Source organism: Oxyura jamaicensis, chromosome 12, assembly GCF_011077185.1.
Source record: "Oxyura jamaicensis isolate SHBP4307 breed ruddy duck chromosome 12, BPBGC_Ojam_1.0, whole genome shotgun sequence".
Taxonomy (NCBI): Eukaryota; Metazoa; Chordata; class Aves; order Anseriformes; family Anatidae; genus Oxyura; species Oxyura jamaicensis.
Window position 1 is genome coordinate 10,826,509 of NC_048904.1, and position 27,722 is coordinate 10,854,230.

The 27,722-nt window shown below is 59.1% G+C and overlaps 1 protein-coding gene across 5 annotated transcripts in view; it reads left to right on the forward strand.

The window, feature by feature from the left end:
* PLXNA1 (plexin A1) overlaps positions 1–27,722 on the forward strand; it is a 108,562-nt gene that overhangs the window by 57,463 nt on the left and 23,377 nt on the right. For all 5 annotated transcript variants that reach the window (XM_035337413.1, XM_035337416.1, XM_035337417.1 and 2 more), the window contains exons 10-22: positions 4,370–4,570; positions 11,779–11,875; positions 12,066–12,256; positions 15,350–15,501; positions 15,844–15,964; positions 16,254–16,390; positions 16,904–17,071; positions 17,973–18,066; positions 18,563–18,802; positions 18,966–19,109; positions 19,953–20,187; positions 21,618–21,760; positions 25,488–25,744. In XM_035337413.1, coding sequence (XP_035193304.1) covers positions 4,370–4,570; positions 11,779–11,875; positions 12,066–12,256; positions 15,350–15,501; positions 15,844–15,964; positions 16,254–16,390; positions 16,904–17,071; positions 17,973–18,066; positions 18,563–18,802; positions 18,966–19,109; positions 19,953–20,187; positions 21,618–21,760; positions 25,488–25,744 — 2,180 coding nt within the window. The remainder of the gene's footprint in view (positions 1–4,369; positions 4,571–11,778; positions 11,876–12,065; positions 12,257–15,349; positions 15,502–15,843; positions 15,965–16,253; positions 16,391–16,903; positions 17,072–17,972; positions 18,067–18,562; positions 18,803–18,965; positions 19,110–19,952; positions 20,188–21,617; positions 21,761–25,487; positions 25,745–27,722) is intronic.

A 27,722-nucleotide genomic window follows, 5' to 3' on the forward strand; every position in this document is an offset into this window, starting at 1 on the left:
GAAAAGCCCATCCACTGCTCTCATGTACGGGTAGGCGGGCTCAGCACTTGCCATTTCTGCACAGCAGTGGACGGATCTCAGAAAGGAGACACCGGTCGCTGAACAGCCCCTTCTGTCCCCACACTGTCTGCAGGGTGTCACTGCTCCTTGGACTCGCTGTGACGTGAGAGCAGCGATGGCTTGCCTCCGTCCTTCCCATCCCAGACAACCAAACTCCCAATTTTTGGCACCTTCTCTCGCTTCCCTCGTGGTTTTATCCGAGCGCCAGGGACTTGCATCGTGCTCATCGGTGCTCGAGCGTGTCCCGCACGGCCTGCGTGATGCACGGGCCAGGAGGAGCCCAGCTCAGCGGCCCCACACAAAGGGGAATTGTGTAATGGGAGAAGATTAGAAAAAGCTGTTTTCTCCCAGCTTGTGCCCTGAAGAAATCTGGCGAGGGATCAGCCTGTCCTCGAGGTTGCCTTCCCAGCCAGCTTCTGCAAACAGGATGCTCAGTGCCAGCGGTTCCCAGCATCGCTGGTGTGCACGGTGGGCAGTGCTGGCGCTCTTCCCCCATCCCTTCAAAGCCAACACAGCTGGTAACACCCCCGGTGTGCTGTCTTTGGGACGCGGGCACCTTTCCCAGGGGACTCGTGTCACCTCCAGGGCAAGCTGTCCCCCGGCAGACCTCTTGGTCACCATGGGACCTGGAGCGGCGCCTGCCTTGAGGTCTGGCGAGCCTGGCTCAGCTCGTTTGCACTTTGGTGCAGCCTCAGCAGTTCCTGGCAGGGGTGGCCGGACACCCTCGGACCAGCCACATCTGTGGGCTGCCCATCTGTGCTGAGATACAAAATCCTGCCCCTGTCCCCGGCCATGCAGCCCGGCGGTGGGCAGGGGTGACCTGGTGCCAGACCACGGCACCGCTGCACAGGCTCACGGTGGACGTTCAGCCCAAGCCGTGCTGGGAGGATGTGTAACTCCCAGAGTTATTTTAAGCAGGATTTGGTCTGTCTGCAGTTCACTTGGTTTGAGTGTGGTGGGCACGGGTCAGGAAAGGCACGGAAATCTGTTAATGGCAGAGCTTAACTCAGTATCTGCTGCTTCCCGCTGGCAGCGTCATTCATTTCTTTCCCGGGTGGGAAGGTGGGTGTTCTGCTGGGAAATGCAAACCCGCAGCACTGTCCTGGGCATGCCTGGGACGTTCCCCTGAAAGTCTGGGGTTACTGGGCTCTTTTGGGGTGTGGGCAGGAGCCACCAGGCATGTAAATCTGCCTGGGAACAGCAGCAGCAGGAAGGATGTCCCTGCATGCTGGCTTCTGTGGCTTTGAACCCTCAGCTCTGCAGTCTTTGATTACTTCTCGTTCCCAGAGCTCTCGGTCCTCTGTGGCTTCCTCCGGGGGTGAAGCAGTGGGAAGGGATGACGAAGCAGCACGGGCTGCTCTTCGCTTGTCCCTGCTTGCAGCGCCCGGTGGTGGCTGTGGGTGTGATCAGGGATTGGAGCCGAATTCTCCTTTCCCCAGCAGTTGCTCTCCTCAGACGTTCCCTGGTGTCTGCCTGATGTGGAGAAACCGCTGAGGGCGAAGGGCTTGTGACCTGCGGGGACCGAGCGCGTTTGCTCAGTCTCGTGGTTGTTCTTCGTTCCCCTGGCTGATGGGAATGGCTGAGCCCAGGGAGACTTGGTGGGGGACCCCAAAAACCTCACGGAAAGCTGTGCTTGGCTGGGAAGAGGTCCGGTCCTCCAGGTGCTCAGGCAACTCTAGCAGAAGGGGATGGTGGCAAGTGACTCATTCAGCCCTTGGTTGCCAAAGGAATCTGCTCCTCGATGCCCTCTGCAGCTCCCAGGGCCATGCACGGAGGTGCCCTGAGCCTGCTCCCTTGGCCCCTGGGGACAAAGCATCCCCAAGGTGACCGTCCCCAGCTCCATGACCCAGCTGTCCCCTGCTGTCCCCACGTGTCCCATCCATCTACACCCCTCCTTAGCTGTCCTGCTTTGCTGATGCTGCTCCATGTGTGCCCAGCTCCTGGGAATGTCCCCGTGGTGCCCCTGGTGTGCCCCGGGGCTGCTCTGTGACCAACCCTGGTCACCGGGGACTTGGGCAGGGGGGAGCCAGGGTCAGGGCCAGCCCCAGACAGCCCTCACCCCGTCCCTGCTGGTGATACAGCCTTGCAGCTGGAGCTGGGAGCTGCCAGAGAAACCCAGCCCGCAGCTTTGCAGCATGGCTTTCAGTCTGTTAGCTCTCCAAGCAAACTTGGGCACCCTTTTAATGTTCTCAACCAGCTGGAAAAACATCTTTGATGGGAGAAAATCTGCCTTGTGCAGCACTTGGGAAGGTGGGGGGAGGGTGCCTTGCTTTCTGCTCATCCCATCACGTTGTAGCTCCCCGATCCTGCAAGCAAGGGATGTGCAGAGGCCTGCTTTCTGCAGGACAGCGAGTGTTTCCAAGGGATTTAAGTGACAGGCAGCGCTGGGGCGAGTTCCCTCAGCTGCTCGAAGGGCTCGGAGGGGAAATGAGCTGTCCGAGTGCCCCCACCCCTCCTGCCACCCCGAGGGCTGGGCAGTGCTGCCCCAGAACCCACCAGCACCAGGTGCTTCCTGTTTTGGAGCCGGCTGACATTTTTGCTGGATGAGACACTTGGCTTCTGCCGGCAGATGCAGAGCGAGTGACGTAGCTGGGGGGACTCGGCTCCGGCTCAAAGCGCCGGGCAGCACATCTGCCCCACGTGCCTGCATCGGGGACGGGGGGAATGCCTGTGCCTGCCTCCTTCCCTGCATCTCCCGGGGGTCTTGCGAGCAGCCATGGTGAGCACGAGGGCGGGTGGAGGCACCCACCGCCCTGGTTGGACCAAGAGCAGTGGTGATGGAAAACTGAGGAGGCGGCGGTGTCGGAGAGCAAGCCGTCAGCTAATCCTCCCCGCTCGTCTGCGTGCCCTGCGGGGAGGCTGGTGCCACCCGCGGTGTCCCCCTGCAATGCGGAGAGGGATCAGGCAGGGACGGCTCCCTCGGCACCGCTGAGCCCCTCCTGAGCCAGGAGCCTGTGGACAGGCAGCGGGCACCTGGGGCCTTCCCGCTGTGAGCCCCGGGTGTTTCTGGAATCGAGGACACCTTCAGCCCTGCTTTGCGGAGGATCAGTTGTGACAGGGAGGTGGCAGGGACACTGCTGAGGGTCCCCAGCCTGGCCCTGCTTTCGTTTTGTGTAGCACGATTTGGGGATAAGTGGTTTTTCCCCTTAAATATCACGCTTTTGGGGAATACGGGCTGTAGAGGAACAGCAAACTGGAAATGTGAAATGAGTTGGGGTTTTCTGTCAATACTTGCCAAGCAAAACAATTGCTTTTTATTTCTCTGCCATGCCTGATAGATTTATCTCAGCCTGGGGCTCTGCAGGGTCCGGTGCGGTGCCGGTGGCTGCGGGAGGCACCTGGGCAGCCTCAGTCATGCGTGGCTGCTGGTGACATGGGCTGGAGCTGCCCTGGGCAGCAGCACTTTCTGTTTTGGGACCAGCTCATTTTAACACGAGTTGTTCCCCGTTGCCCCCATTCTTTAAAGCTACTGCTTCCCGGATCGCTGCCATAGGTGCGAGACCTCCGCCAGGCTCTGCAAGGCCGGCGTGGGATTGCATCAGGCTGTTGTTGCCGAAGTGGCATCCGTCGGGGACGCGGAGCTGTTTTTTTCTGCCTGAGCTCATTTATTTTTGCTCCCTCCTGCTCCCCTGTGCTTTGCACAAGCCGCTCGCGGCTCCCCCGGAGCCAGCTGGGCGCCGGCGACTATTAAAAGCCGAGTGCTTCGTTTTGCCCTCCCGATGGCTCCTTCCCTGGGGAGCCGGGGATGATTCCCTGCCCTCGCCTTCCTCCCTGGGTCGGAGTCATCATCATCCCCTTGCTGGAGGCGCTGCTTTTTGCCCCCCACCCCCCCGCAGTCAGGCTGGTTGGGGCGAGGCTGCTTCGAGCTGGCCACGGTTCGAAACAGCAGCAAAATGCACTGCAGAGCGCTGTGTCGTGTTGCAGAGGGACGGGAAGGGAAAAGCCTTGTCTGTCCATTCATGGGGAAAGGGGAGCTGGGGGCTGCGTGACGTCTGAGAGAGAAGCCTGACGGCGTGTAGCCCCGTGGGTGTTCACTCTGAAACCTACTGACTGCAATGCCAGCGTCAAAGCCCGTCTTGTTGCCCAGTTCCCTGCTGCAAGGCTCCTCTTCAGCCTCCTGTTCTGTGTTCAGGCCATAGCTGCTGTGAGGAGCCCATTTGGGGTTGGGTGCACACGGGGATTTGCTCGGGGTGGCCGGTCGGGGCTTTCTGGCAGCACACGGCCCCGCCTGGCCAAGGGGGGGGGTCCCGCTGCTAGGGGAGGCCATGCAGCTTTCCCTCTTCATCCCTGCCCCTCGCTCTCCTTGCAGGACTGCCCGCAGATCCTGCCCTCCACCCAGATCTACATCCCCGTGGGCGTGGTGAAGCCCATCACCCTGACGGCCAAGAACCTGCCGCAGCCGCAGTCGGGGCAGCGCAACTACGAGTGCATCTTCCACATCCCCGGCAGCACCACCCGCGTCACCGCCCTGCGCTTCAACAGCACCAGCATCCAGTGCCAGAACACCTCGGTGAGTGATCCATGGCATTTCCCTGCCCCGTGAACACCTCGTTGGCAGGCTGCTCCTTTGTGGCCCCGTGTGCTCTCTCTGGGGCAGCTGATGGAGATTTTGGGGGGCTCCGGGGGGAGCTCGCAGCCCTTGCCGTCTGCTGCCCTACTCCCAGGTGTGCTGGGAGGACGCTGCTGCGGTTGTTCCATATGGGGTCGACACCGCTGCCACTGAGACCTGGGACCCGCCAGGCTTTAGGGGTGCTTCCGAGGAAATTTGCTTTTGAAAGCTGAGGAAAGTTGCTTGGGCCAGGGCCGACTTTGCCTGCCCCCTTCCCTCTGCATCCTGGCTCGCTGGTGCATCTCTTGCTCCCTGTGCCTGGAGTTGGCTCCCTGATGTCTGCCCAGCTCGGTGGTTGTGTCCCCTAAATGAAATGGGGTTTTGCATCCCCTCGGCGAGCAGTGTGGGCATGCCCTGCTGCGTGGTGGTCCTGTGCAGGGAGCAACAAGCCCCTGAGCAAACAGATCCGGGGTATTCATGGCTCTGCCCTCCGGGAGGTGGCATTGCTCAGTGCCCTGCTGGGCTCCGCACCGACCTTTCCTCCTCTGCGTGGAGCCAGCCCCTCCCTTCTCCCTCCGATTTAATCCCTTTAAAATTTGTTTTCCATCACTCACACTGTGAAAGCTCATTTGCAGCTTAACGCCGGCACCAATCCCTGCTCCCCTGGCCTTCGGTGGCATCGGTGACATTTAGGAGCCATCGCAGGAGCCTCCCTGGGGTGCGGCATTTGGGCACGAGGAGCATCCTGAGCCCGCTGCCTCAGCCCCGTGCCCTGTGCCGTAACGCTGGGGGGTGCTGGGGGCTCTCCCTCTGCCACCCACTTTGTTAGGGGCAGAAATGTCCCCGTCCTGAGCTGCCGGCTGGGAATTTTGTCGGTGGATCTGCGCTCAGCCAGGAGCTGGATGCACAAAGTGCAGCCGCCTTCTCCTGGGCTAACAGGGCTGGATGTTTGACCTGAAAATTGCCGGTTAGATCCCAAAAGCAGGGCAAAATGGCTGAAAAAAGGGGCCAGCATTGTTGCAGGCTGCGTGTGCTCGGAATGGGCAGCGCAGCTCGGCGGGGCTGAGGTCTCGGGCAGCAGGCTTTGTTTTCAGGCCCAGGGCAGCTTCACAGAAGGCAGAAAAAAAGTTCTGGCTTGAAAGAAGCTGTCTTTCTTTCGGGGTCTGCTCGCCTGCTTTAACATTTGAGGGCATTTAGCCAGGCTGCTTTATGGTGTGGGTGATTCAAATTCACACTTCTGTGAAACTCGTCTCCTCCCTGTCTTTTTTGCAGTCCATCTGGCTTGTCGATAGCGCTTCGTGCGTCGCGCGCAGTCACCCAGCGGTGACCCGCCGGAGCGGGTGGCCCGGGGGGCTCCCTCCAGGCTGGGAAGCCCTGCAGGTTTCTGCCCTCTGGGATCCGGGCTTTGGGTTTTGCGTGGCGTGGAGGACACTGGTGAGCGGAGGGGTAGCGGAGCGATGCTGTCCTCCCAGCGTGGAAGTGAGAAATTGATGTCCTCGGTTCAGGGAGGCGTTTAGGCGTACTTTGTTTCCCTGAGTTCAATGGGTCCTAAACAAGAGGTTAATTACTTTGCTGAATTAGGGATGCTTTCCTGAATTGCGGATGAATGGAGGGGATAATAAGTCAAGTCCACTTAAAACTCTTTGTCTTTTGTTTGGTTTTAGTGCTTGTCAAACTCCAATGACTTTTTAGCACTTTGAAGAAAGGACATCTTTGTTAAATATTCAACAGCCCATTCATTAAGGTTTGAGTGTCGACTATAAACATCATTTGAGGCACCCGATAGATCTTCAGCAATCTCAAGGGAGACCGGGCTTGGTGTTCCCCATACATCCCAGGTCAAAAAGTGAGCAGAAAAACCCCTTTTGTGCCTGCTCACTGCAGTCTCTTTCTCCCCTTCAAAAAGGAAGCAACCCTAAGGGTTTTCTGCGTGCACTGCAAAGAAGCAAAAAGAAAAGAAAAACCCAGCCAAGAGAATAAATTCTTCAGCAGTAAACTAGTTTTTTTGTTAATTGGCTGCTTTAAATCTTCTGGAGGCAGGCGCTTTCAAGTTTGCTTTCTTGCAGCGGAGGATGGGAAAAGGGCCACCTATCCCTCAGTCCGTGCAGGTAACGCCACCAAATCTCGCTTTCCAGGCAACCCTCACCTCTGCCCGTGCTTTCTGCCGTCCCTAAGCAGGCCTCGCCCTTCCAACTGCTGCTCAAAGCAGCTCCACCGGGGGAGGAGCGCCCGAGCTGAGAATCCGTGCTACTGCCTGTAACAGGCATTCAGTCTGTTTTATCAAATTTAGCCCTGGCTCTGGCAAAATGACTAGAGGTGTTCTCCCCGGCAGGGATTTACCTTCCAGAGGATGTTCCTGGGAAGGCTGGGGTAGCCCAAGAGCCGCTCTTTCCCTTTAAAAGTAAAAAACAGGAAGGAACCCTGCTCTCCTTCTGGAGAGTATCCGAGCTTTCTGTCTGGGCACTTTGTTAAGCCTCACGCCTCAGTTATTTCCCTTCCCCTTCGACAAAAGCCCCACGTGGTGGTGAGCAGCTGGGGCACCTCCGGATCTCCCTTTCGGTTCCTTCCTCGCAATCCCCCCGGCACGTGCCGCCCGTGCCTCAGCTGTGGCTCCCGCTGTCACCCTGGTGTCACCCCGGTGTCACCCCCCGGCAGGCACGGGTCGGGACCTTCGCCCTGGAGCTGCGTGGGCTGCGCGGAGCGACCTCGCTGTCCTTGTCTCTGTGACAAAGTGACACAGCCTGCAAAGCTTCTGCCACGTGCCTGCGACGAGTGATGGGAGGAAGCGTGAGGGGGTGCGGAGTGAGCTGGATCCTGCACGCGAGTGGTGCCCAGCTGCGGGCACGGATGCCAGGAAGGCAGGCAAGACCTGCAGATTTGTGCTATCTGGGTGTTTTTTACCATGATGGAGCTCAGGCGTTGGCCTGCTTTATTCCCAGGCTCTTGGGTTCTTCGGCGAAATTTGGGTAAGGACAAATCCGGGGGCAGCTTGTGCGCGATGGGAGGGGAAGGGAGGAGATGGATGCGGAAAGAGCAAAGGGAGATCCAGAACCAGAGGGCGAGCATTCCCGACAAGTCATGCTGTTGTGTGGATGACGGTGTTTTGCTGGGCCCGGGCTGTATTTATAGAGGCACATAAATCACACACACATGCCCTGTTCGAGCACCACACACCTCCAGCGTGTGTATCTCTAATTAACCAGCCGTGGAGAGCGGAGCAGGATTGGAGCCCACAACCCCAGAACCGTTCGCTGACAAAGCCGCGCTCTCTGTCCTAGCGGTGCCTGCATTTATCTTTCCTGCAGCAGTGTTTAAAGTGAAAAGGGAGTATCAGGAGAGTTTGATAGGATCCAATTAAATTCCAGCAGATAAAATAATGATGAATTGCAGTTGAGCCCTGGCAAGACGCGATGTACATTACTGCCGTCCCCGTAGTGCGGGGAAGGAGTTGAGGTCATCAACTACAGAAAAATAGGACACAGCTGCAGCCGAGCCGCTCCTCCAGAAACGCAGCCCAGGGGGATGGTGCCTGCGAGATGGAGGGGGGGACCTCGGGGGGGAGTGGAGGGAGGTTTGGATGCGTGGGTTTGCTCACATAGCTCGCAGGGGGCAGGGGAACAACCCTTCCGATGCATGATGCCTTTCTTGGGAAGCGGTGTCCCTGTCCCCGTGTTTTGGGTGCACCCTTTCTGGCTGTGGCCTCCCCGGGGTACCCCCCCCCTTGGAGCTCCCCAGGGGGAGCCGAGCAGCTTTCGCTGCCCATCTCTGCCAGCAGGGCTCTTACCAGGACCGAACACAAGGGCTTTTTGGGGAGGTGGCAGCAGCGTGCCGTGCCCGCGGGTATCCCCTGGCTGTGCTGCGTGGTGGGGATGGGGCGAGCATGAGAAGCAGGGCTCAGGAGGTTGCAGAGCTTACTTAGGAAGATGCCTGAGCTAAGTTACGGGCAAAGAGCCTTGAGAAGGGCTTGGTGAGGAGTCCCCTTGCCTGAGTCACCTCCCTGCAGAAGGAGACCGTGCTGGGAATAGCTGCATCCAGGCTGGTGTGGCCCCGTCAGCCCTTCCACGTGTCTTGGTTCCTCCAGAGGCACCGGAACGCTGCCCCAGGCTAGGTGAAGGGCCAAGATGCCCCATCTATGCCACCGATCGGTGACTTGTATTTCCCTGTCCCCTTCTGTGGGCAGTGCCGTGGCTCATGAGCCTGCTTTTCTCTCTCCACACCATCCCTTTATTCTCTGGGCTGTTCCTGCTGAATTTTGGCTCCCAGAGCAAGCTGCCCTCGCCCACAACCCATGCTGGGCACCACAGAACGTGGTGGCACAGCGCAGGCACGTCTGACGCAGCTCATCCCAGCCTCCCCTCCCACAGCCGGTCCCAGACCGCCAGCAGCCGCGGCGATTGATTAACCGGGGAGTTAATAACAGCTAAGTGCTTAATGGATCTGCAGCCGTGTGTTAGCTGGAAGCGGGGAGGAGCCGCTGTGACAGGACCTGCTGGCTGTCTCCGGGCGCTGATTTGGATCCCGAGGGACAGGAGGGCCTTGTAAATGTCCCCTGGGGGATGCGCAGCAGGTGTCCGGGCTGAGCAGAGGTTTCCTGGGTAGCCAAGAGAGAGCTGGAGCTGTCGGGTAGCCTCTTGCCAAGCCCAAAAGCAAACACTGCAGTGTGTAAGAGGGTTAACGTGCGGGAGGGTACGAAGAGGCACAGGGGAGCGAGAGCAGGAGGGCGGTTTTGGCCGTGCCGCTAGCACGTGGCCCCAGCCCTGGCTGCTTTCCCTGCCGCCTCCTTCCCTCGCTCCCCACCCTGTCCCCGGGACTGGGGAGGCCGTTTGTGCCCTGCTTTCTCTGTGTGACCTTCCTGGTGTTCAGGGGTGCCTCCGGAGCGGCCCCAAAGCTGGCTGGGCCCCTGGGCAGGGAGTCACGGAGAGCTGGGGCGAGTGCCAGGCCGGCCGGAGGAGAGCTGGGAAAGCAGCCCTCACTGAGCGGGGAGCACACCTTCTGAACGTGTCCTACAAAACAAGAGGTGCTCTGGAAATTAGAGACACACCCGGCAGACCTTGGCTTTCCAGGAGGTGGAAACCAGAGCCCCTGTGGGCACAGCTCCTGCCTGCACCCAGATGAGCCGTGGCTCCAGCATCCGATAGGGGTGGGTGGCGGCATCCAAGCCGCGGGCCCGCTGCCTGTCTCCGTAGGGCAGGTGAAACGCTGCTGACGGCGACAGGAATGCTGAGGACACGGTTTTCATCATCAGCCCTGTTCCCTCAGTGGTCCCCAGCCACGGCTGCCAGCTGGGGCAGCGACTCCTGCTCCCTCCTTGCCTCTGCACATCAGCTGCTTGAGCAGCGACCCGCTGCCGCCCCAAACTCAGCGTGCTCAGCACGGGGGAGCCTCGGCCGTGCCCAGATGGACAGCGGCTCTTATGCAAAGCTTCTCTGCAAACCTGTTGCTGTCTCGGGACCAGTGCACAAAGAGTTAATGCTCTCCCTCCCTCTCCTCCTATTCTTCCTCCTCCACCCTCCAACCCACCTCCCAGAAGAACTAATTTCCAAAAGCAGCCGGGGCAGAGAGATGCAAATAAGTGTTTTGGACAGCTGCAGGCTGGATGCCTTCCCAAGATGCCAGGGCCCCAAATGAGACATGTCAGAGTACAAATTGAAAATGCCAATTTCACTTACGCTGCCACGTGGCTCGTCGCAGCAAAATCCTGCTCCAGCGCCGCCGCCGCCCTCCCCAGCACGTGCGCTCCCGTGCTGCCAGGGGACGGCCGCCTCTCGCCGCCCTGGGTCTGCCTAGCTCCGTCCTGCCGGGACACCCTCAGCCTCTGCGTGGTCAAGAGCGTGGGTGTAGGGTAGAGGAGGGTGAATTTGGGTTCCCAACCAAGTTCTGGTGATGGAGATGTAGCTGAGAGGTGCTGGATGGTGGAGACGTGGCTGCAGCACCGCTGCCATCTGGGAGCAGCCCCTGATGGAGCTGTCCCTGGGGAGGGGAGGCGGTGGGGAAGGAGCTGAGTTTGCAGTTGGATGTTTTGTGCCTTAAAACCGCTGTGTATGGGTGCCCTTGGCAGCCTTGCTCCCCAGGAGGAGCACGTTTCGGGGGCTTCCAGCCCGCCCTTTGGTGGAGTGGCCCCTGGGTGTAGGACCGTTACCAAAAGCTGTGGGTGCGCAGCGTGGGACCGGAGGTGGCTTCTGGTTTGTGCCTGGTGGGGTCGGGGGGGGGAGGCCAGGGAATGGGATTTTGGAGGCTGGGGTGTGCAGGGGAGGCCAGGGGTAGCCCCGGGCTTGCTGGAGGTGGCACAGCTGTGTCCAGCCCGCAGCCGGGTCCCTGCCTGGGCAAGCTGCTGCCCGCGTGTCCGCGGCTCCCTAACAAACTCCAGCAACCCATGAATCATTCATTTAATCTCTCCTGACACGCCTGTCATTTTCTCCAGAGAGGAGCGGGGAATCTCTTGCCGAAGGAGGTCATTAGCTGTCAGGGACGGTTCCGACTGCCTTCCTGTCTCCGTATCGATTAAACCTCTCCGCCTGTGTGCTGGGGCTGTGCGGGGAATATTGATGGGGCTGCCGGGGCTGCAGCTCGGCTGGCGAAGATTGGGAAGAGAGGCTTTGGGTGGGAGGAGGCGCCGGGCTGGGAGCTGTTATCTGCTGGAGTGCTCGCTCTCATCCAGGCTTGACGGAGCAGGGGAGGTGGGGACGTCCCAGCTGGGCGCTGGAGCCTGAGTTTGGGCATCGTGCACCAGGCCCCGGGGACCTGGGAGGTCAGATCCTGCTCCACCACGTCCCCATGCGGGGAATCGGGGTGGCGATGCTGGTCCTGAGGAGGTGGGGAAGGGCACGGCCCCCTCGCAGCACTCGTGTTTCTGGCACAGAGAGGTACACGTGTGCTCCAGGCACGCTGGCTGTTTCTGCCTCTCCCAGCAGCAGATTCGGACCTTTGGGTTAATGGGATTTTGGTCTGTTCAGAAACCCTCTGTTTTGTACCTTTATTTTTTTGGCAGTCCAGCCTGCTGGTTTGCCTGTGCTGTGTCCAGTGCTTTGTCCGATCTGTTAGACCTCTCTCTCCCTTCTCCATCCCTCTCCTCACGGTCGAGGGGCGGCATCCTGGTGGCGGTGCCCCGCACCTCCCGGCGTGTGTCGCCTACCGGTAACGGCCTCTGCCTCCCTCTGTCCCTCCTGCAGTACTTCTACGAAGGGAACGACATCAGCGACCTGCCGGTCAACTTGTCTGTGGTCTGGAACGGGAATTTTGTCATCGACAACCCCCAGAACATCCAAGGTGAGTGAGGGATGGGACCGGGGTGGGAAAACAGCCCCATGCGCCCCCGTCCCACCTGGTTCCCTGCACCGCCGAGGCAGCGATGCTCCCAGGCACATCCCCCAGTGGGTGCCCTTCTGCCCGGAGCCCTGTGCCCCGTACTGGGGCTGGGGGGCCCCTGCTGACCCCCGTGCCCTTCCTACCATTACAGCCCACCTGTACAAGTGCTCGGCCTTGCGGGAGAGCTGCGGGCTGTGCCTCAAGGCCGACCCGCGCTTCGAGTGCGGCTGGTGCGTGTCGGAGAAGCGCTGCTCGCTGCGGCAGCACTGCCTGGCCCCCGAGAGCAGCTGGATGCACGCCAGCAGCGGCAACAGCCGCTGCACCGACCCCAAGATCACCAAGGTACGCGGGGACGGGGTGGGAGTGGGGACGGAGCACTCCGGTGGCATGGCAGAGCAGCTGGGGGTTGGCTTTTGGGCCCGTCTCCGAGGTTCCCCCTGTTCCTCCTGCGCGTGGATGGAGGATACGAGGAAAATCATGGATCTGGGCTGCTCCTCCCCTCATTGCTGGGGCCAGCAGTTCATCATCCCCCCTCTCTGGCAGCTTTTATGGCCTTCGTTCAGTCAGATTGTGAGCATTAATGTTCACGTGTCTGTCAGGCCGGGCTCCAGGCGCGTTAGGAGGGCTCGGCGGGTAATTCCGTGTGCTGCGCTCTGCTTACCCACGGCTCGCGGGGCAGGCAGGCACTGCCGGTGTTAATTACTGCAGTCTTAGCACCATATCTGATCTGTTTGGCTTTCTGTGTCTTATCTGATGAAAGCTGGAAACGAGAGGGCCGTGCCTTCCCTCCTGCAGGTCTGGGGGCTGTGGTGCGGGGCCGGGGGGCTGCCCGCGGGTCCCTTCCTTTTGGGCACGGGGCTGAATCCCAGCGCCTGCATCGAGCTCAGGGCAGCCTGGTCCTGGCTGGGGTTAACGAGGCTTCTGGAAATCACCTCGGGGGCTGCTTGTTGCTGCTGCCATCCTGCCGATGGGGCTCCCTGTGGCAGCTCCAGCCCCGAGATGTCCCAGGGCACCCCTGAAGGTGGCCAGGGCTGTGAGCCGCAAGCATCCACGCGTGCCCTGCAGCTTCCAAGCAGCAGCTGGCGGCTGGCCGCGGCAGCGGGCTCTCCAGTCCTGCATCATTACCCAGTTTTGCAGCAATTGCAGATGGGGCATAAAAAGGTCTGCTAGCGGCGGGGGGTTGACCTTGATGCTGCTCTGGGCTGTGTCCTGGGGCTGATGTGAGCTGGTGATCGGCGCAGATGCGTGTGGCTGTTGGTGCGGTGCTCCCCCAGCAGCCTCCTGCTGCTGCGGCTTTCCACAGCCCTGTCCTGGTTGTGGGCGGGGAGCAGCTGGGCCAGCACAGGGTGCGAGGAAATGGGAGTCCTGCAGAGATTTCAGAAGGACCTGGAGCTTGTCTCCAGCCCAGCGAGCAGGGGAGCAGCTGTGTTCGCAGCTGGTGGAGCTGGGCTGGGAGATGACCACAATTCTTCACCCGTGGTTCTGCCCATCACTTGTTGAAGGGAATAAGCAGCCCTGCAAACCTGCCTGGTGCTGGTGTGACCCGCAGGGTGACGTCCCTTCTCAGGGCCATCCGTGTCTCTGGGTCCCCCTGTCCACGCTGCTCAAGCTGAGAGTGAGCAACTTGTGCCTGCTGGAGCCATTTACCTGTTGATTTAAAAGGACCCTGTGAAACCAATTAGCAGAAGAGCGGGGCTGTTTGTGGGGCTGGGGGCTCAGAGGTGGAGCGGGGGACTTGGGGCAGGCTCTGCCCTCCTTGCCAGCGCCCCGCTCCCACGCGGCTTGTTTAGCTGTGACCTTCCTGTGCTGCGCAGCCAGCAGGGTCATCCCTTTCCCGGGCTCGTTTCTCCCCAAACGCGTGGCCCTTGTCAGGTTTGCCGCAGAGAAAGAGGAATCTAACACGCCGGAGCAGCTTTTAACACTCGTTTAGGAATACCAAACAAACAGCCGCTCCTCGCCAGCCACCCCGGCGGAGCTCGGCGGAGGGGGAAGAGCAAATCTGATCGCTGGCTGCAGCTGCTGTGCGGAGCCCTGATCCAGAGCAGCAGTTGGCCGTGCTGAATGTGAGAAGCCTGGTGCAAACGTGGAGGTGATGGTGGTTAACCCCAGAAGTGATCACTGCAGCTGAGCCGTGCAGAAGTGACCCCTGGCTCCGTGCTGCCCGTCGGGGCAGGGGATGTGGATGACGGTCGCTGCTGCACGCTTCCCTCCTGCTGCTCGTCCGCCTTCCCTCACCACGGGGCTGCGTCCAGGAGCGAGCTGTGTGCGAGGAGCAGGAGCATCCAGCTGGCACTGGCCCCGGGCTTGCAGCTGCCTGGGGCTGCCAGGAATGCAGCGAGCTGGGGCGTGCTCACTTGTCGCGTGAGCGCAGCCTTAGGGTGAGGCTGGCCAGGTGCCGGCCTGAGTGCGAGCAGAGAGATTTCCTCGTGCTCGAGGAGACCTCTGGCAGAGCTGGAGGACAGCACGAGCAGGGAAGGCATCACCTCCCTCCAAAGGGTCCCTTCTCCTGGATCAAGATGCGCCTTTTTCCTGGACCAACCCCGCCTGCATTCCTCTCTTCCTCACCTTCTGCTTGCAGCTGCTTTTCCCAGCTCCCTCTCCATCTCCGTGCCACCAGCCCCATCTCCTGTCCCAGGCTGGGCACACGCAGCCCTGCCATTAATTCTGCTTAGCGCTGCAGGTGTGCGCTGGGCCCCGGGGCCAGTGAGCGCTGGTGTAAAATCGCCCGTAATTGCCTTGTTGGAGGCAGCGGTGGGCTCGTGCCTCTCCGTTCATCCGTCATCCCGCTGCCTGTTGTCAGGCCACACCTGTCTGCTTTATTGGGAATCATCCTGGTAAATGAGGCGCGGCGCAAGGTGGAGGCTCTCCAGCAGCCAGCCAGCCTTGGCACGGGGTTTGCTGGCAGAGAGTAGCCCGACGGGGATGAGCGGGACCTGTGTTCCCCCTTCTGCCCCCCGCCTGCTGCGTGGTGTAGGAGGAGAGGGGTTCCCGCAGGGCCACCGCTGCCTCTGCCGCTCCAGCAGGGACGTGGTGGGGATGGTTTCTCCATTGGGGACATCTTGGGACCCTCATCCCCTTGTTTAAGAGACCTGCCCAAAGACAAATCCACACGTGTCTGCGTCGTTTGGCTTGGTTGGAGACCTGTTGGTGCTACCCCGTCTCCTTCCTGTCCCTGTCCTTGTCACTTGTGGGGTGGCTCCATCTGCAGCAGGGTGTCCAGGTCCCAACCCGCTGCTCGGCCACATCTGGCACCTCCTGCCTTGTTCCTTGGTGGCCGTGTGAACACGGCTGTCGTTTGGGAAGTCTTTCCTGCAGATGCTCTGGTGTTCAGCACAGCTCATCTGCTCCTCGCTGCACATGCCGGTGCCCTGCGGCCGCAGCCAGCAGTGCCTGCCGGCTCCGGTCCCTCAGCTGACATTCTGTGCTGTCCCCTAGCTGTCACCTGAGACGGGCCCCAGGCAAGGAGGGACCCGCCTGACCATCACCGGAGAGAACCTGGGCCTCAAGTTTGAAGACGTGCGCTGGGGAGTTCGAGTGGGCAAAGTGATGTGCATCCCCATCGAGAGCGAGTACATCAGCGCTGAGCAGTAAGTGCCCAACGAGGGCTGGGCGCGTTCCGCATCACCTCGGTGCACGGGGACGGGGGTCTTGGGTGCCCGTGCCCACAGAGAATGTGGCGCTGCCAGAGAGACAAGGACCTGCTGGGCACGGTTGCCCTGGGCCGTGGTGAGGAGCCTGAAGATGCTGGGGGAGCTCTCCTCGGGGCTGGCAGTAACCGACAGCCACCACCATGGTTTCTTAGTGACCCTGTATCTGGGACCTTTGCGTGGTGCCAGAGCGGTCCTGTTTTTGAGGCTGGTCTTCCCGTGCTGCGCACAGGGAGTGTCTCAGTGTCAGGGCACCGGAGGTTTCTTCCCCGTGTCTTTTAGGATCGTGTGTGAAATCGGAGACGCCAGCCCGAGCAAGGTCCACGACGCGCGGGTGGAGGTGTGCATCCAGGACTGCTCCCCCAGCTACCGCGCCACCTCGCCCAAGAGCTTCACCTTCGTGGTAAGGGCTGGTATCGTCCCCCGTGCTGGGGACAGGGCTGGCACTGTGTGGGTGGCTGCTGTGGGAGGGGAGGCAGCGCTGGGTGTTTGGGGACTGCCTCTGAGCTGACTCTTACAAAACTGGCCCTGGTTCCCCTGGGGATGCTCTGGGCAGGAGCTGGGTTGTGAGGGACCCACAGGTCCCTCTCCTTTGTGGCAAGCTGCATCCCTATCCCCTGCTCGGGGCTGCTTTGAGACTGGGTTTTGGAGCTGGCCCTTGAGCCCCCGGGGCTGTTCCTTTCCCTCGGCAGACGCCCACCTTCTCCCGAGTGATCCCCGCCCGGGGCCCTCTCTCCGGCGGCACATGGATCGCCATCGAAGGAAACCACCTGAACGCTGGCAGCAACGTCACCGTCACCATCGGGGGACGGCCCTGCGCCTTCTCATGGTGAGGGGGCACGCAGGGTGGAGGGGGACAGGAGGTGGGAGCTCCGGAGGCAGTGGGACCCCCAAACAAAGCAGCCACATCCCGTGGGCGCCTGGAGGAGCCTCTGCATCCGAAACCTCTTTGTGTCAGGGGCTCCAGGAAGAGCCCAAAGAACAGGGATTTTTCTCTAAAAGCACAAAGCCCTGAGGCATGAAGTGGATAATTTTTAGATTAGGGATGATAATGGAGCGGCTCTTTAAATATTTTCCTGCGGTAATTACTGGTTATCAGCCCTAATCGCTGCTGTTTGCAGCAGCCGCGCAATGGGAACACTCAGGAGCTGCTCAGCCTTTCCCGGCTGCCTTTTGTTTCATTTCTTGAGTTTCTTTTTCTCTCCTCCCTCCTTTCCCCTCCCAGCACTTTCATGAGGGAGAGGGGGCTCAGGTGAGGGCTTGGGAGTTGGGTCTGGGCACCCCTGGGTGCCGTCACCTTCCCCCTTCCCAGTGCCCAACTCTTGCCACGTTTCTGCCCCAGGAGAAGCGCCCGCGAGATCCGCTGCAGGACGCCCCCCGGGCACACCCCTGGTGGCTCCCCCATCCTCATCAACATCAACCGGGCAGAGCTGAGCAACCCGGAGGTGAAGTACAACTACACGGAGGACCCCACTATCCAAAAGATCGATCCCGAGTGGAGCATCAACAGGTGAGAGGTGCCCGCGGGGAGCCTGCAGGGAGCTGGTGGGATGTGGGGAGGGCTCTGCTCTGCATGGATCCCTGCTCCTGTCGGGTGTTTCTTGGTGCTGCTGCAATATCCACCGGGCCATGCTCCAGAGATGCGGTGAGAGGAGCACGAGGAATGGCTTGGCACCGGGTGCCTGCGAGCTCCTGGCCCACAGCGCTCAGCCTGGCAGGGGGCAAGAGCGGAGAGCGCTTTGGATCTGCTTAATTTCAGCTTGACATTTGGCGGCAGCAAATAAAATTAAAGTATTTCCCATCGGGGGATTTTTGAAATGTTTACATATTTTTCTAAAAGGTTTGAATTGGCTGGAGAGGAGGCAAAGGAATCCATTAAGTGCTTGTGCTGAGGGAAAGCTTCCCCAGGGTGCTGATGAGGCCCAAGCTCCCCAGGGGCATGGCTGAGCTCTCCGGGACTTGCGGGGCTTTTAATTCCCAGTGGTGGAGAAAACCCTGCAGGGATCAGCCTGCCCTGGCACCCTCTCCCTGTCACCATGGAGGAAGGGGGTGGCGGAGAGGACCTCTTGCTAGTGACACTTTCCGATCATAGATGCTTGGGTTTCTTTACAGGGAGCTGCATTCGGAGCCCATGCAGACACAGGGTGGGATATTAGTGGTATCGAGCAGGTTTTTGTCCCCTGGGTCAGCTGAGTTGATTTGGTGCTGGTCAGTGCCAGATCCTGCTGGCCACGGTGACATCTGGGTGGGATAACAGGTCCCTGGAGGGGGATAACAGGTCCCTGGAGGTAGCGCAGTGCACCCAGGCTGTGGCAGATGGACATTTGGCTGCTCAGGGTGGCTGTTTCTCTCCCAGAAGTGGGGACCCAGGCTCATGGCTGCTTCTCCTAACCTGTTGTCTCTGTCTCTAGTGGTGGGACGCTGCTGACTGTGACTGGCACCAACCTGGCTACCATCAAGGAGCCCAAGATCCGGGCCAAGTACTGCAGCTCTGAAAGGGAGAATGTAAGTGGTGCTGGCTGACGGGGAGGGCAGAGCACAAGGAAGAGGGATGCCATCTCTCTGCAACGCGTGGCATAAAACACATCCCCTCCTCACGTGTGATGCCATGGGAAGGGGTGGTGTCCAGGGGCTGCACCCACAAGAGGCGCAGCGATATCTCTCCAGGGCCTCAGGCCAGGCACTGGCAGGATGGGATATTAACATGCAAAAATGATGGGAGGTTTGTGGGATGTCCGCAGGACAAAGATCCCATCCCCAGCAAGCTCCCACCCACCACCCATCACACACCCGTTGCAAACAGCAGTCCCTCCCTGCCCCTGAGACACAGCTGCTAGGGTGGCACGTGGCCCTGTCGACATTACGGCACAGGGAAGGGGAACCCGAATCAGTCCTGTTGTCAGAGGGAAGGCAGAGCCAGTGCTTGCAGGAGGTTTCTGTGGGGTCAGATCCTGACCTTGCTGCCAGGAGCAGGTCTGATCCAGGTCCGTGCCTCCCGCAGAACTGCACGGTGTACAACGACACCACCATGGTGTGCTACGCACCCTCCATCGACAACCCCGAGCGGAGCCCTCCAGAGGTCGGTGACCGCCCGGATGAGATTGGCTTCATCATGGATAACGTCCAGGCCCTGCTGATTGTCAACACCACCAACTTCGTCTACTACCCGGACCCTGTCTTTGAACCACTCAGCCCCACGGGGATGCTGGAGCTGAAGCCCAGCTCTCCCCTCATCCTCAAGGTAAGGCAGTGGGCACCCGGGGCATGTTCCCCCACCGAGGGGGCTCTTGTCTCTCCTGGGGCAAAGTCTTTCGCTGCAAGGGCACAAATGGGCTCCGTGACGAGGCTTTGGAGCATTCCCTATTGCACGAGAGCTGACCGTCTCCTTCTTTGTTCCCTCAAAGGGCAGGAACCTGCTCCCTCCGGGTGCCGGGAACTCCCGCTTGAACTACACGGTGCTGATTGGGGACACTCCCTGCACCCTGACTGTGTCCGAGACCCAGCTCCTCTGCGAGTCGCCCAACCTCACGGGCCAGCACAAAGTCACGGTAAATGGAACCCCTCCCGGGCACCCGGCGGGAGGTGGGGAGGAGAAAACAAAGGGTTGCAGCCGTGGCTGGGAAACCACTGGTGTTTGGGGCACTGCTGCCTTCTTATGGCCCTGGTTGGGTGCCCCATGTGTCCCCACGTGTCTGTATCCCAGCACTGCCCATGCTGGGTGCTCGTCCTCAGGTGAAGCTGGATGCTCAGTGTGCCTGGAAGCAGCCCCTGGGAGCCTTGATCCTGCTCCACAGGCATCGCTCTCCCTAACCGTGTGTTTGATAGGACCAAATAGTTTGTCCTCTCCCTGCCACGCTCAGCCAGGCATCCTGTGCCCCTGCTAGCCCTGCCAACATCCCCCCTTCCCTGCTGGGTGCCAAGACACAGCCGGTGCCGTGCAGGGGGGTTCCTACCCCTTCCCCACTGCTTCCCCATTCCCTGCCCGTGCTGTAAGCGAGACTCCGTGCGTGTCAGGTTGTCGCACAGCAGTGCTGGCGCTCCAGCTCCGCGCGGCCTCTGCCTGCTTGAAAGGGACCCGGTGCCATCCCCCCAGGCTCCCCATCCGTCAGGGAACTTGCTTCACATCCCATCTGTTCTCATAACGCTGTCTGAATGAGACATCAAACTCCCTGCCTGCTCCGTGCGCGCGCGGCGGCAGCGTGCATCCTGCATCCCATCACAGTGTGCCGTGCTGCTCCGAGCTGCTGTGTGCCCCGCGACCCATAGGGTTTAGGGGGATCCTCCACGTTTCCCCACATCCCCCGGGCAACTTGTGGCTCCCAGGGCAGCAGGCACGGTGGGAGGGCACGTGCACCCTTGACTCCCAGCCCTTGTCTTTTCTTTTTCCCCAGATTAAGGCCGGGGGGTTCGAGTTCTCCCCGGGGACGCTGCAGATCTACTCGGACAGCCTGCTCACCCTGCCCGCCATCATCGGCATCGGCGGCGGGGGCGGCCTGCTGCTCCTCATCATCATCATCGTCCTCATCGCCTACAAGCGCAAGTCCCGGGACGCTGACCGTACCCTGAAGCGCCTCCAGCTGCAGATGGACAACCTGGAGTCCCGGGTGGCCCTCGAGTGCAAAGAAGGTGAGCGGTCCTGGTCCTTGGTGGTGCTGGGCTTTGTCTTGGGTCGGGGAGCGGTGGCCAGCACCGTGAGGTGCACTTGTCCCTTACCAACCTTGGTTAGCAATGCCGGAATCTGGCTCTCTGCCTCCCGTCTCCATCCTCCTCCTCTGTCCTTGCACGCTGCAGGCTCCCTTGCTCCCACCTGGACTAGTTTTGGGTGGAATTAGGGGATTTATCTAGTTAAGGAATTTCCCTTTTCCCTTTTTTCTCGCGTTCCCCTCCAAACACGAGAAAAGGGAGCAGGGAAGGTAGGGAGGGCTGCCCGTGAGCAGGCAATTGGTCTCTCATTACGTGACAAACGGATGCTGAGAAATTGGACAGAATTCCCTGTATGATCCCGCTGATAAAACCTAATTGCCCATTATCCCCCTGAGCTGGCTCCCGAGGCCCCGACCTTGCCAACCACAGCTCCAACCAGCCCGGAGGCTGCCGATGGAGCAGGCACATAAAACAAGATGATAAAAAAAAGGGGGAAGAAAGAAAGAAAAACCCTTTGCTTCCCCAAATCCCTGTCCCCAAACAGGCATGCGGATGGCGATGGTGACAGGGAGAGAGGAGGGAGCTGGTGGAGGGGCTGGTGTCTTGTCTTCCACAGCTGGCAGATAAAAGGATCTGCTTTTAATTAAAAGGCACAATCTCTTCCCTGCCTTTTCTCTTTTCTAGTCCCACTAGTTATAGATAAGATAGCACGCCTTTCAAGCTGACGGTTTGTTTTTTCTCATCAGGCTGACGAGCCTGCAGTCCTGTGCTGTGCTTTCAGCTCCCTTTAAAGTGCCATTAATTTGATTTTTCTGAGGGTTTTCTCCCCCTACCCCCAGCTCCCCCCCATCTTTCCCGGACTCCTCTCTGTCAGCTTTTCCCTGTAGGTGCAATTAAAGGTTCAGGACCCCCCCGCGCTGCTTTCCCCTGGGAATCGGAGCTGGCTCGCCTCGGCTCGGGAGGTGCTGGGGTGGGTGTGTTCAGCTCTTCTCTCCACTAGTATTTAGGTCAAAACAAAATGAGGACATTCTTGTGGTTTCGGCTAACGTTTCCCCCAGAAGCTCTGGCTTTCCTCAAGCCCGGGCTGCCCGCAGGATCCCTGGGAGCGAGTGAGTGCTGAGCAAGGGGGACTGGAGCCCCCTGGGACCTGGTGGTCCTGTTCTCACCTCTACCACTTGATTTCCTCTGGGGAGAGCATCCCCTCTGTCACCAGCTCGGTTTCTCTTTCTCCATCTGTAAATGGGGACAGATTTAATAGCCTTGCCCAAGGAGGGGGATGCGGATCTGGCTTGAGCCTGGGAGCTGCCTTGAGACCCATCTGTTGGGTGTTGGGGACGTAGCAGAGGCTGGGTGGCAAAGCTGTGTGCTGGGGCTCGGGGCTGCGTTGCTCAATTCTGCTTTTCCCCCTCCAGCTTTTGCCGAGCTGCAGACTGACATCAACGAACTGACAAACGACCTGGACGGGGCCGGCATCCCCTTCCTGGATTACCGCACGTACGCCATGCGGGTTCTTTTCCCTGGGATAGAAGACCACCCCGTGCTGAAGGAGATGGAGGTGGGGTGCCATGCATCTGTCTGTCTATCTCTGCGGTGGTTCATGCTGGGGGCATGCCTCTGGGATGCCTGCCCTGGGAAGGCGAGGATTTGTAGGGTGGTGATGCTCATCTGCCTCCCTTGCAACTTGTTGTCGGCTGTGAAAAAGGAGTTTTGGGGCATTCGGAGTAGGATGCCCTGAGTATAGGGTTGGAGAGATACTTTGGTCCTGGAGCAGACAGTGAGGGACACAGGCTGGCGAAGGTGGGCAGAAATATCCGGGGTTCCATAGCTAACCTTTGCCAGAAACAGGGATTGAGCCCACCCTGAGGCAATGGAGTGGATAAGCAGCAAAGAGCAGGGAGAGCAAAGCGTTTTGGGGATGTGGGGTCGGAATACCAAAGGAAGACAATTGCTGTTTCTGTGCTCGCAAGGCTTGTGGTTGTGCTGCAGGATGGGCAGAGGAAACTTTGTGGATCAAGTACTGGGGGCGTACATCCAAAACCACCACCTGTGGGTGGTGGAGACCTACATCCCCTTGTATCAGGGGCTGTGCAAACCCCGTGGCAGCTTGTGCTTCCCACTGACCTGGTCCTTGCAGCTCATCTGGCGGTGCTGGAGCCCCGCGATGAAGCCTGAGGCTCCTGTTGGTGTGGGCACAGTGGAGCTCGAGGGACACCCGATGGGCTTGGCCACTGCCCCAGCCTTGCACAGCAAAGAGCATCTCGCTGCATGGCAGCCACCGTGAGCACAGCCCGGCCGCTGAGCGGTTACTGCACTCCCTGCCATTAATATCAATATTTATATTAATATCATTGCTGCTGTCATTTGCTACAGCACTTGCTTTATTCAATTGGATTTGTTTGATGCCTGACTGGCCACTCTTTGCCAGCAGACTTGTCCAACATCACCTGCTGCCCCGGCTCCGTTTCCCCACGCGGGGCCCTAGCTGGGTGTCCTGCCCCTGCGCCCCAGCCCAGCTCCCCCTCCTCTTCCCCTGCCTGGTGAATTTGGGGCGCAGCAACTGGCTTCTCCTTCGCAGGGCTGCTGAGGCTGCTCTTGCTAGGAGAAACGAGGGGGGTTAAACCTTAGCTTTCCCTTGCTGCTGTCCTGGTGAGGTAATTAATGTTGACACGGGCTTTGCAAGGTATTTAGGGGAAGCAGCCGGCCCTGGTGCGGGATGCATGGTACTGGTTACGATGCAACACGCTCTTACCACCTGCAAGTGCACGTGCTGGCCTTGTCAGCCAGCATGGCCATGGCGTGGGGAGCTGGCCCTGTGCCTGCTCCCTAATCCCAGCTCCGGAGGCGGCGGGGACCCTGCTTCCGTGGATTTCCCTCTGCAGCTCAGGTTTCCCAGCTGCTCAGAGCCATTGCGGCTGCGGGGAGCAGCGCAGCGGGTGTGAAAGCAGCCCTCCCCTGGGCATGGCCCTTCCTGTCCATGTGGAAGTCTGGTGCTCTGCTCTGCTCTGCTCTTGCTCTGAAGGTTTTTCCCTAAAGGGCCGGGGCGAGGTGGGGGTGGTGGTGCTGGGCTGTGGCAGAGCCCCCACAGCAAGGCACATGGAGGGAGTGCATTGGAGGGAGGGGGAGCAGAAACCTCTCCTGGCAGCGTCTGTCAGATGCTGCAATCCCTTCCAGAGGGGAGAAGGGTGGAAACGGTATCAAACCGGAGCTCTGGAAAGGAAATTGCAGGGGAGTAATTGTACAGTGACCACGGGGGGGGGGGGCAGGCAGGAGTTGCTCCACTCCCAGCCCCTAATTCAAAACATCCCACTGGAGAACATCCAGGCTCAGCCTTACTGGGGAAACAAGGGGTTAAAGTTGCATAGGAGCCAAAAAAAAAAAAAAATTAAATAAAGCAACTACAGTTGTGCAAGCTTCATATAATTTAATCAGGTTTGCTTTTATTTGTCTCTTTACTCCGAGTGTAACGTTAGCTGTTGCGAGTGCTGGGAGGGAGACGGCGCTTGCTCACGCACCCGCTAATCCACAGCCAAGTATTACACTGTCATTACCAGTTCCCTTTCTCTTTAGGTTTGTTGGGGGGAGGTTTGTTGCTTTGTGTGAATTTAAGCCTGATTAAATATTTAATTCGGTATTGTTCATTTATTTCTGCTAATGATCAGCAAGTTAAACACAGCGGCCCAGCCAGGCGGGGAGGCGGCGGGGTGGCGCGCGCGTGCAGCGCTGGGCGCGGGCTGCGTGCGATGCTGGGCTTTGCTCGTCCTCCTGTGCTCTTCCCAAAGTCCCCGTCCGATGGCTGCTGTTGGACGGGGCCCATTTCCCAGCTTGTTGAGCTCCAGCTGCTCCTCTCACGGAGATGCAGCTCTGATCGGATCTGGCTGTCTCCTGACGGAGCAGTTGTTGCTCGGGGCACCGACGCTCCTCGTGCAGCCCTCAGCTGGCTGCTGGAGGGACACAGTCCTTCACCCCGCTGGCTCTCAGTTGGCTTTTAGGGTCACTGCCCTGAGAGACACCAGTGGGGTCTTCCTGTGCCGAGGAAGCCTTTTTGCGTGTCTGCAGGGAGCCATCGGTGCTGCTGGGCCTCAGGCACCCGCCTGGGTTAGCGGTGTCATTGCACCGAGGTCCCTGTGTAGTCTGGAGGGAGAAGCTTGGGGAGCAGGTAAATTAAAGCACACGTGTTCCTAGCGGGATATAAAGCCTCTGAGATGTGATAAAATAAGCCCAGCCACGTGCTTGCTCATAGGAAGAGCCCCAAGGCTTGGGGTCACTCCCCTGTCCCCATTCTGGGATGCCCAGGGACAGGCACCCCCTCACCTGGGTGCTGAGGGGACACGTGTCACCTGAGGGTTGTGTGACAAAAAAGGCAAGGAAATGGGATTTATTTATTTTTTCCCTGTGGGAACATCAGCAGTTTGAAGGGGGAAGTCGCAGCCATGAGAAGCTTCGCTGAACCAAAGAGCAGTGATCCAAAGTCGTGATTGAAGTGAAATGATTTGATGTGTCAAAACCCTCTTCTTCATTTTGAGTTGATGTTTTGAAATGAAGAGCGTTGTTTTGTCTCCAAATATCGACATGAAATGAAATTTTTCACTTATTCTCCCAATCAGGAAGACAAGGGGAAAAAAAATCATTAAAATTGACGTTTTACCGCAGCAAGGCTTTTATTCAGAGGAAATCATCTTTTCTAATGGGAAGATGTTGTGTGTAAAAATGCTCATTTCTGATGAGAAATATGGTCGGCGCTGACCAGAGCAGCGCTAACGAAGGCAGTGTGGAGATGAAAGCAGCCCAGCCCCGTCCCTGCTGGGCACTGCAGAGCCAGGAACGGCCCGAGATGCAGCTTCAAACGCCTCCAGAGCAAAGGGAATATTTCAGGCCGTGTCTAGAGAGGGGCAGACCCAGGTTTCCACTGTTTGCTTGTATGTCTGAAACCCATCCACCTAAAGCCAGGCGAGTTTGCTGTCTGCAGAGCTGAGTGCTGAGGCTTTCTTTGCTTTGTGGGTATTAAGAAGGGGCAGAAACTCCGTCTGTGTGATACCCACGGCGCGTGCTGCAGAGTTTTGGGTGGGACCTGACCTTCTTGTTAGCTGAAATTGAAACTGTGATGTGTGGTTTTTGGGTCAAGGACAGTTTATGTGAGCAAAGTGCATGTACGTGCGTGGGGAGAGTCTTTGTGTTGGCGTACAGCGATGCCCTGAGACGGGGCTCCCTTGATGCTCAGCCCACCTGCCTTCCTGTCGCCCTCCCTCTCGTGCCCATCTCCCAGCTTTGCTCTATCCTCGCAGGTCCAGGCGAACGTGGAGAAGTCCTTGACCCTCTTCGGGCAGCTGCTGAACAAGAAGCACTTCTTGCTGACCTTCATCCGCACCCTGGAGGCCCAGCGGAGCTTCTCCATGCGGGACCGCGGCAACGTGGCCTCCCTCATCATGACGGCGCTGCAGGGGGAGATGGAGTACGCGACGGGCGTGCTGAAGCAGCTCCTCTCCGACCTTATCGAGAAGAACCTGGAGAGTAAGAACCACCCCAAGCTGCTCTTGCGGAGGTGAGTTTCCATCCAAGACCTGGGTGGTGGTGCCCAGGGAACTTCTGTTTGCGTGGGGTGCCACCAGTGATGGCATTGGCGTTGGCTTGTGCCTTGCTGTCAGCACTCCTCTTGGTGCCCCTGTGTGCTGGCAGCTGCCAGGAGTCCTCCCTTGCCTGCTGCCTCTCTGGGGCTTGCCCAACTTGCCAGGCTCCTGGGGGTTTTCATGGGAAAGCCAAGAGGATCTTCTCAAGCCGGGAGTCTTGCCCGGGGCCGGGGGAGAGCGCGAGCAGGAGGCAGCGTGCCAAGCCCTGCTGTGAGTCTGCCTGGCCCATCAATATTTAATGATAGCTCTGAGCTCTCCTTCATCACGGGCTGATGAATATTGAAAGATACACCAAGTGTGGAACAAAAACAATTAATAAGCTCCACCAGCCCACCTCGAGGCCCTCCATGCCAACCCTCCCTCTGCATGCTGTGCCGCGCCTCCCCATCTCTGCGTGAGCCCGCAGCAGAGATGGAGCAGAACCTGCGGACCTTCTCCCTCCAGGAGGGACAGCTGTGGGGTTGGCATGTCACCAGAAGGGCTGGAGGAAACCAGAGCATCTTTCAGACATGAGCCAATGTTCATGGTGTGGCCAGGCTGGGCAGCTCGTTGAGCTGTGTGTGCCTGGCCATGGGGAGGTGCCTGGAGCAGGTGCAAGCTGGTCCCAGCTACATTGCAGCTACGTTCCCATGGCTGGTTTCTCTACTTCACTTCTAACCTACAAATGAAATACAGGAGCCTGTAATTTGTCAAAAGATCTTGTAAGAATTGTGCCAGAGAGGGAACAGTGCAGACGTGTGGCTGGCTGGGAGAGGTGGGTCACAAAGTGTGCGCCCCCGTCCCTGAGCGTATCCTTGGGCTCTCTTCTTGCTGTCCCTCCACATCACCAGGCTTCACTGAAATATTTAAACTGTGTTTCCAGCTTGTGGTTCACTTGGAGCATCACGAAGCTGCTGCCATTGGAGCAAAGCTCTGGAAGGAAGTAAATCAATAAAATATAACTAAAAGGCAGCGCAGGGAGGCCAGCAGCTGCAGTACCTGCGTCGCGGGAGCAGCCCGGGGACAGAGCTCAGCCCCTGTTGGTACTGGCAGCCCGAGGACTGGCAGCCCTCAGCGATGGGGTTTGAGGACTCCACTGCAGGGAGCTGCAGGAGGTTTAGGACGGGGATGAGGTCCCATGGCTGATACCCTGCTTGTGCCACCCAAAGTAAAATGTAAAGGGACTTTGTTCTTCCTGCAGCGGTGCTGTGGGGCAAGCAGCATTTGGGGCTGCACCTCCTCTGGTTTTTTGATTAGCCCTGCTGTTGGGTGAGAGGATGTTCTTACTGCCCAGGGCAACTGGATTAACATCGATCTAACTGGGGAGAGCTGTTATTTAGTTATTTGGTTATTGGATAATCCCCTTGTTGCTGTGGCATCTGGCTCTATCGCAAATGAAGGCAGCCATCGGCTGGAGCCCGGTCTGGGGCACTGGAGATGAGTTTTTGGGGCTGCTTGGTGAGGGACCCCCTCCAGGGGCTGGGGAGGATGTCTGCTGGTAGCATCAGCCCACCCCTTTCATTGGTTTTCTCCCCATATCGCTTTCCTTGTCTCTTTTTTGCTCCCCTTGATGGATTAATCTTCCCTGATGGGGCTCAGGCAGGTGGCCCTCCTGGAGGCTGAGGTCTTACCGTCCCCTAATGCCTTAAGGAGGGCTGTGCTATTCCAGGGAGGGCAGAAAGGGCTAAACCCCATTAGCACAAGAGAAAGGCTTGGAGGGGACCATACGACCCAGAGTCAGCTTGAATAAACTCCAGGAAAGTGGATTTCCTACCCCGGCCATCTGGCCGTGGGTTCCTGCCCCAGCTCCCCTGCGTGGCACTGCCCTGAGCAGCGGGGCTCCTGGGGGCTCTGAGGTTCAGGTTCCTCCTGATTTTGGGTTTCTTGAGTCATCCTGCTTGTGTCTGATCCCTT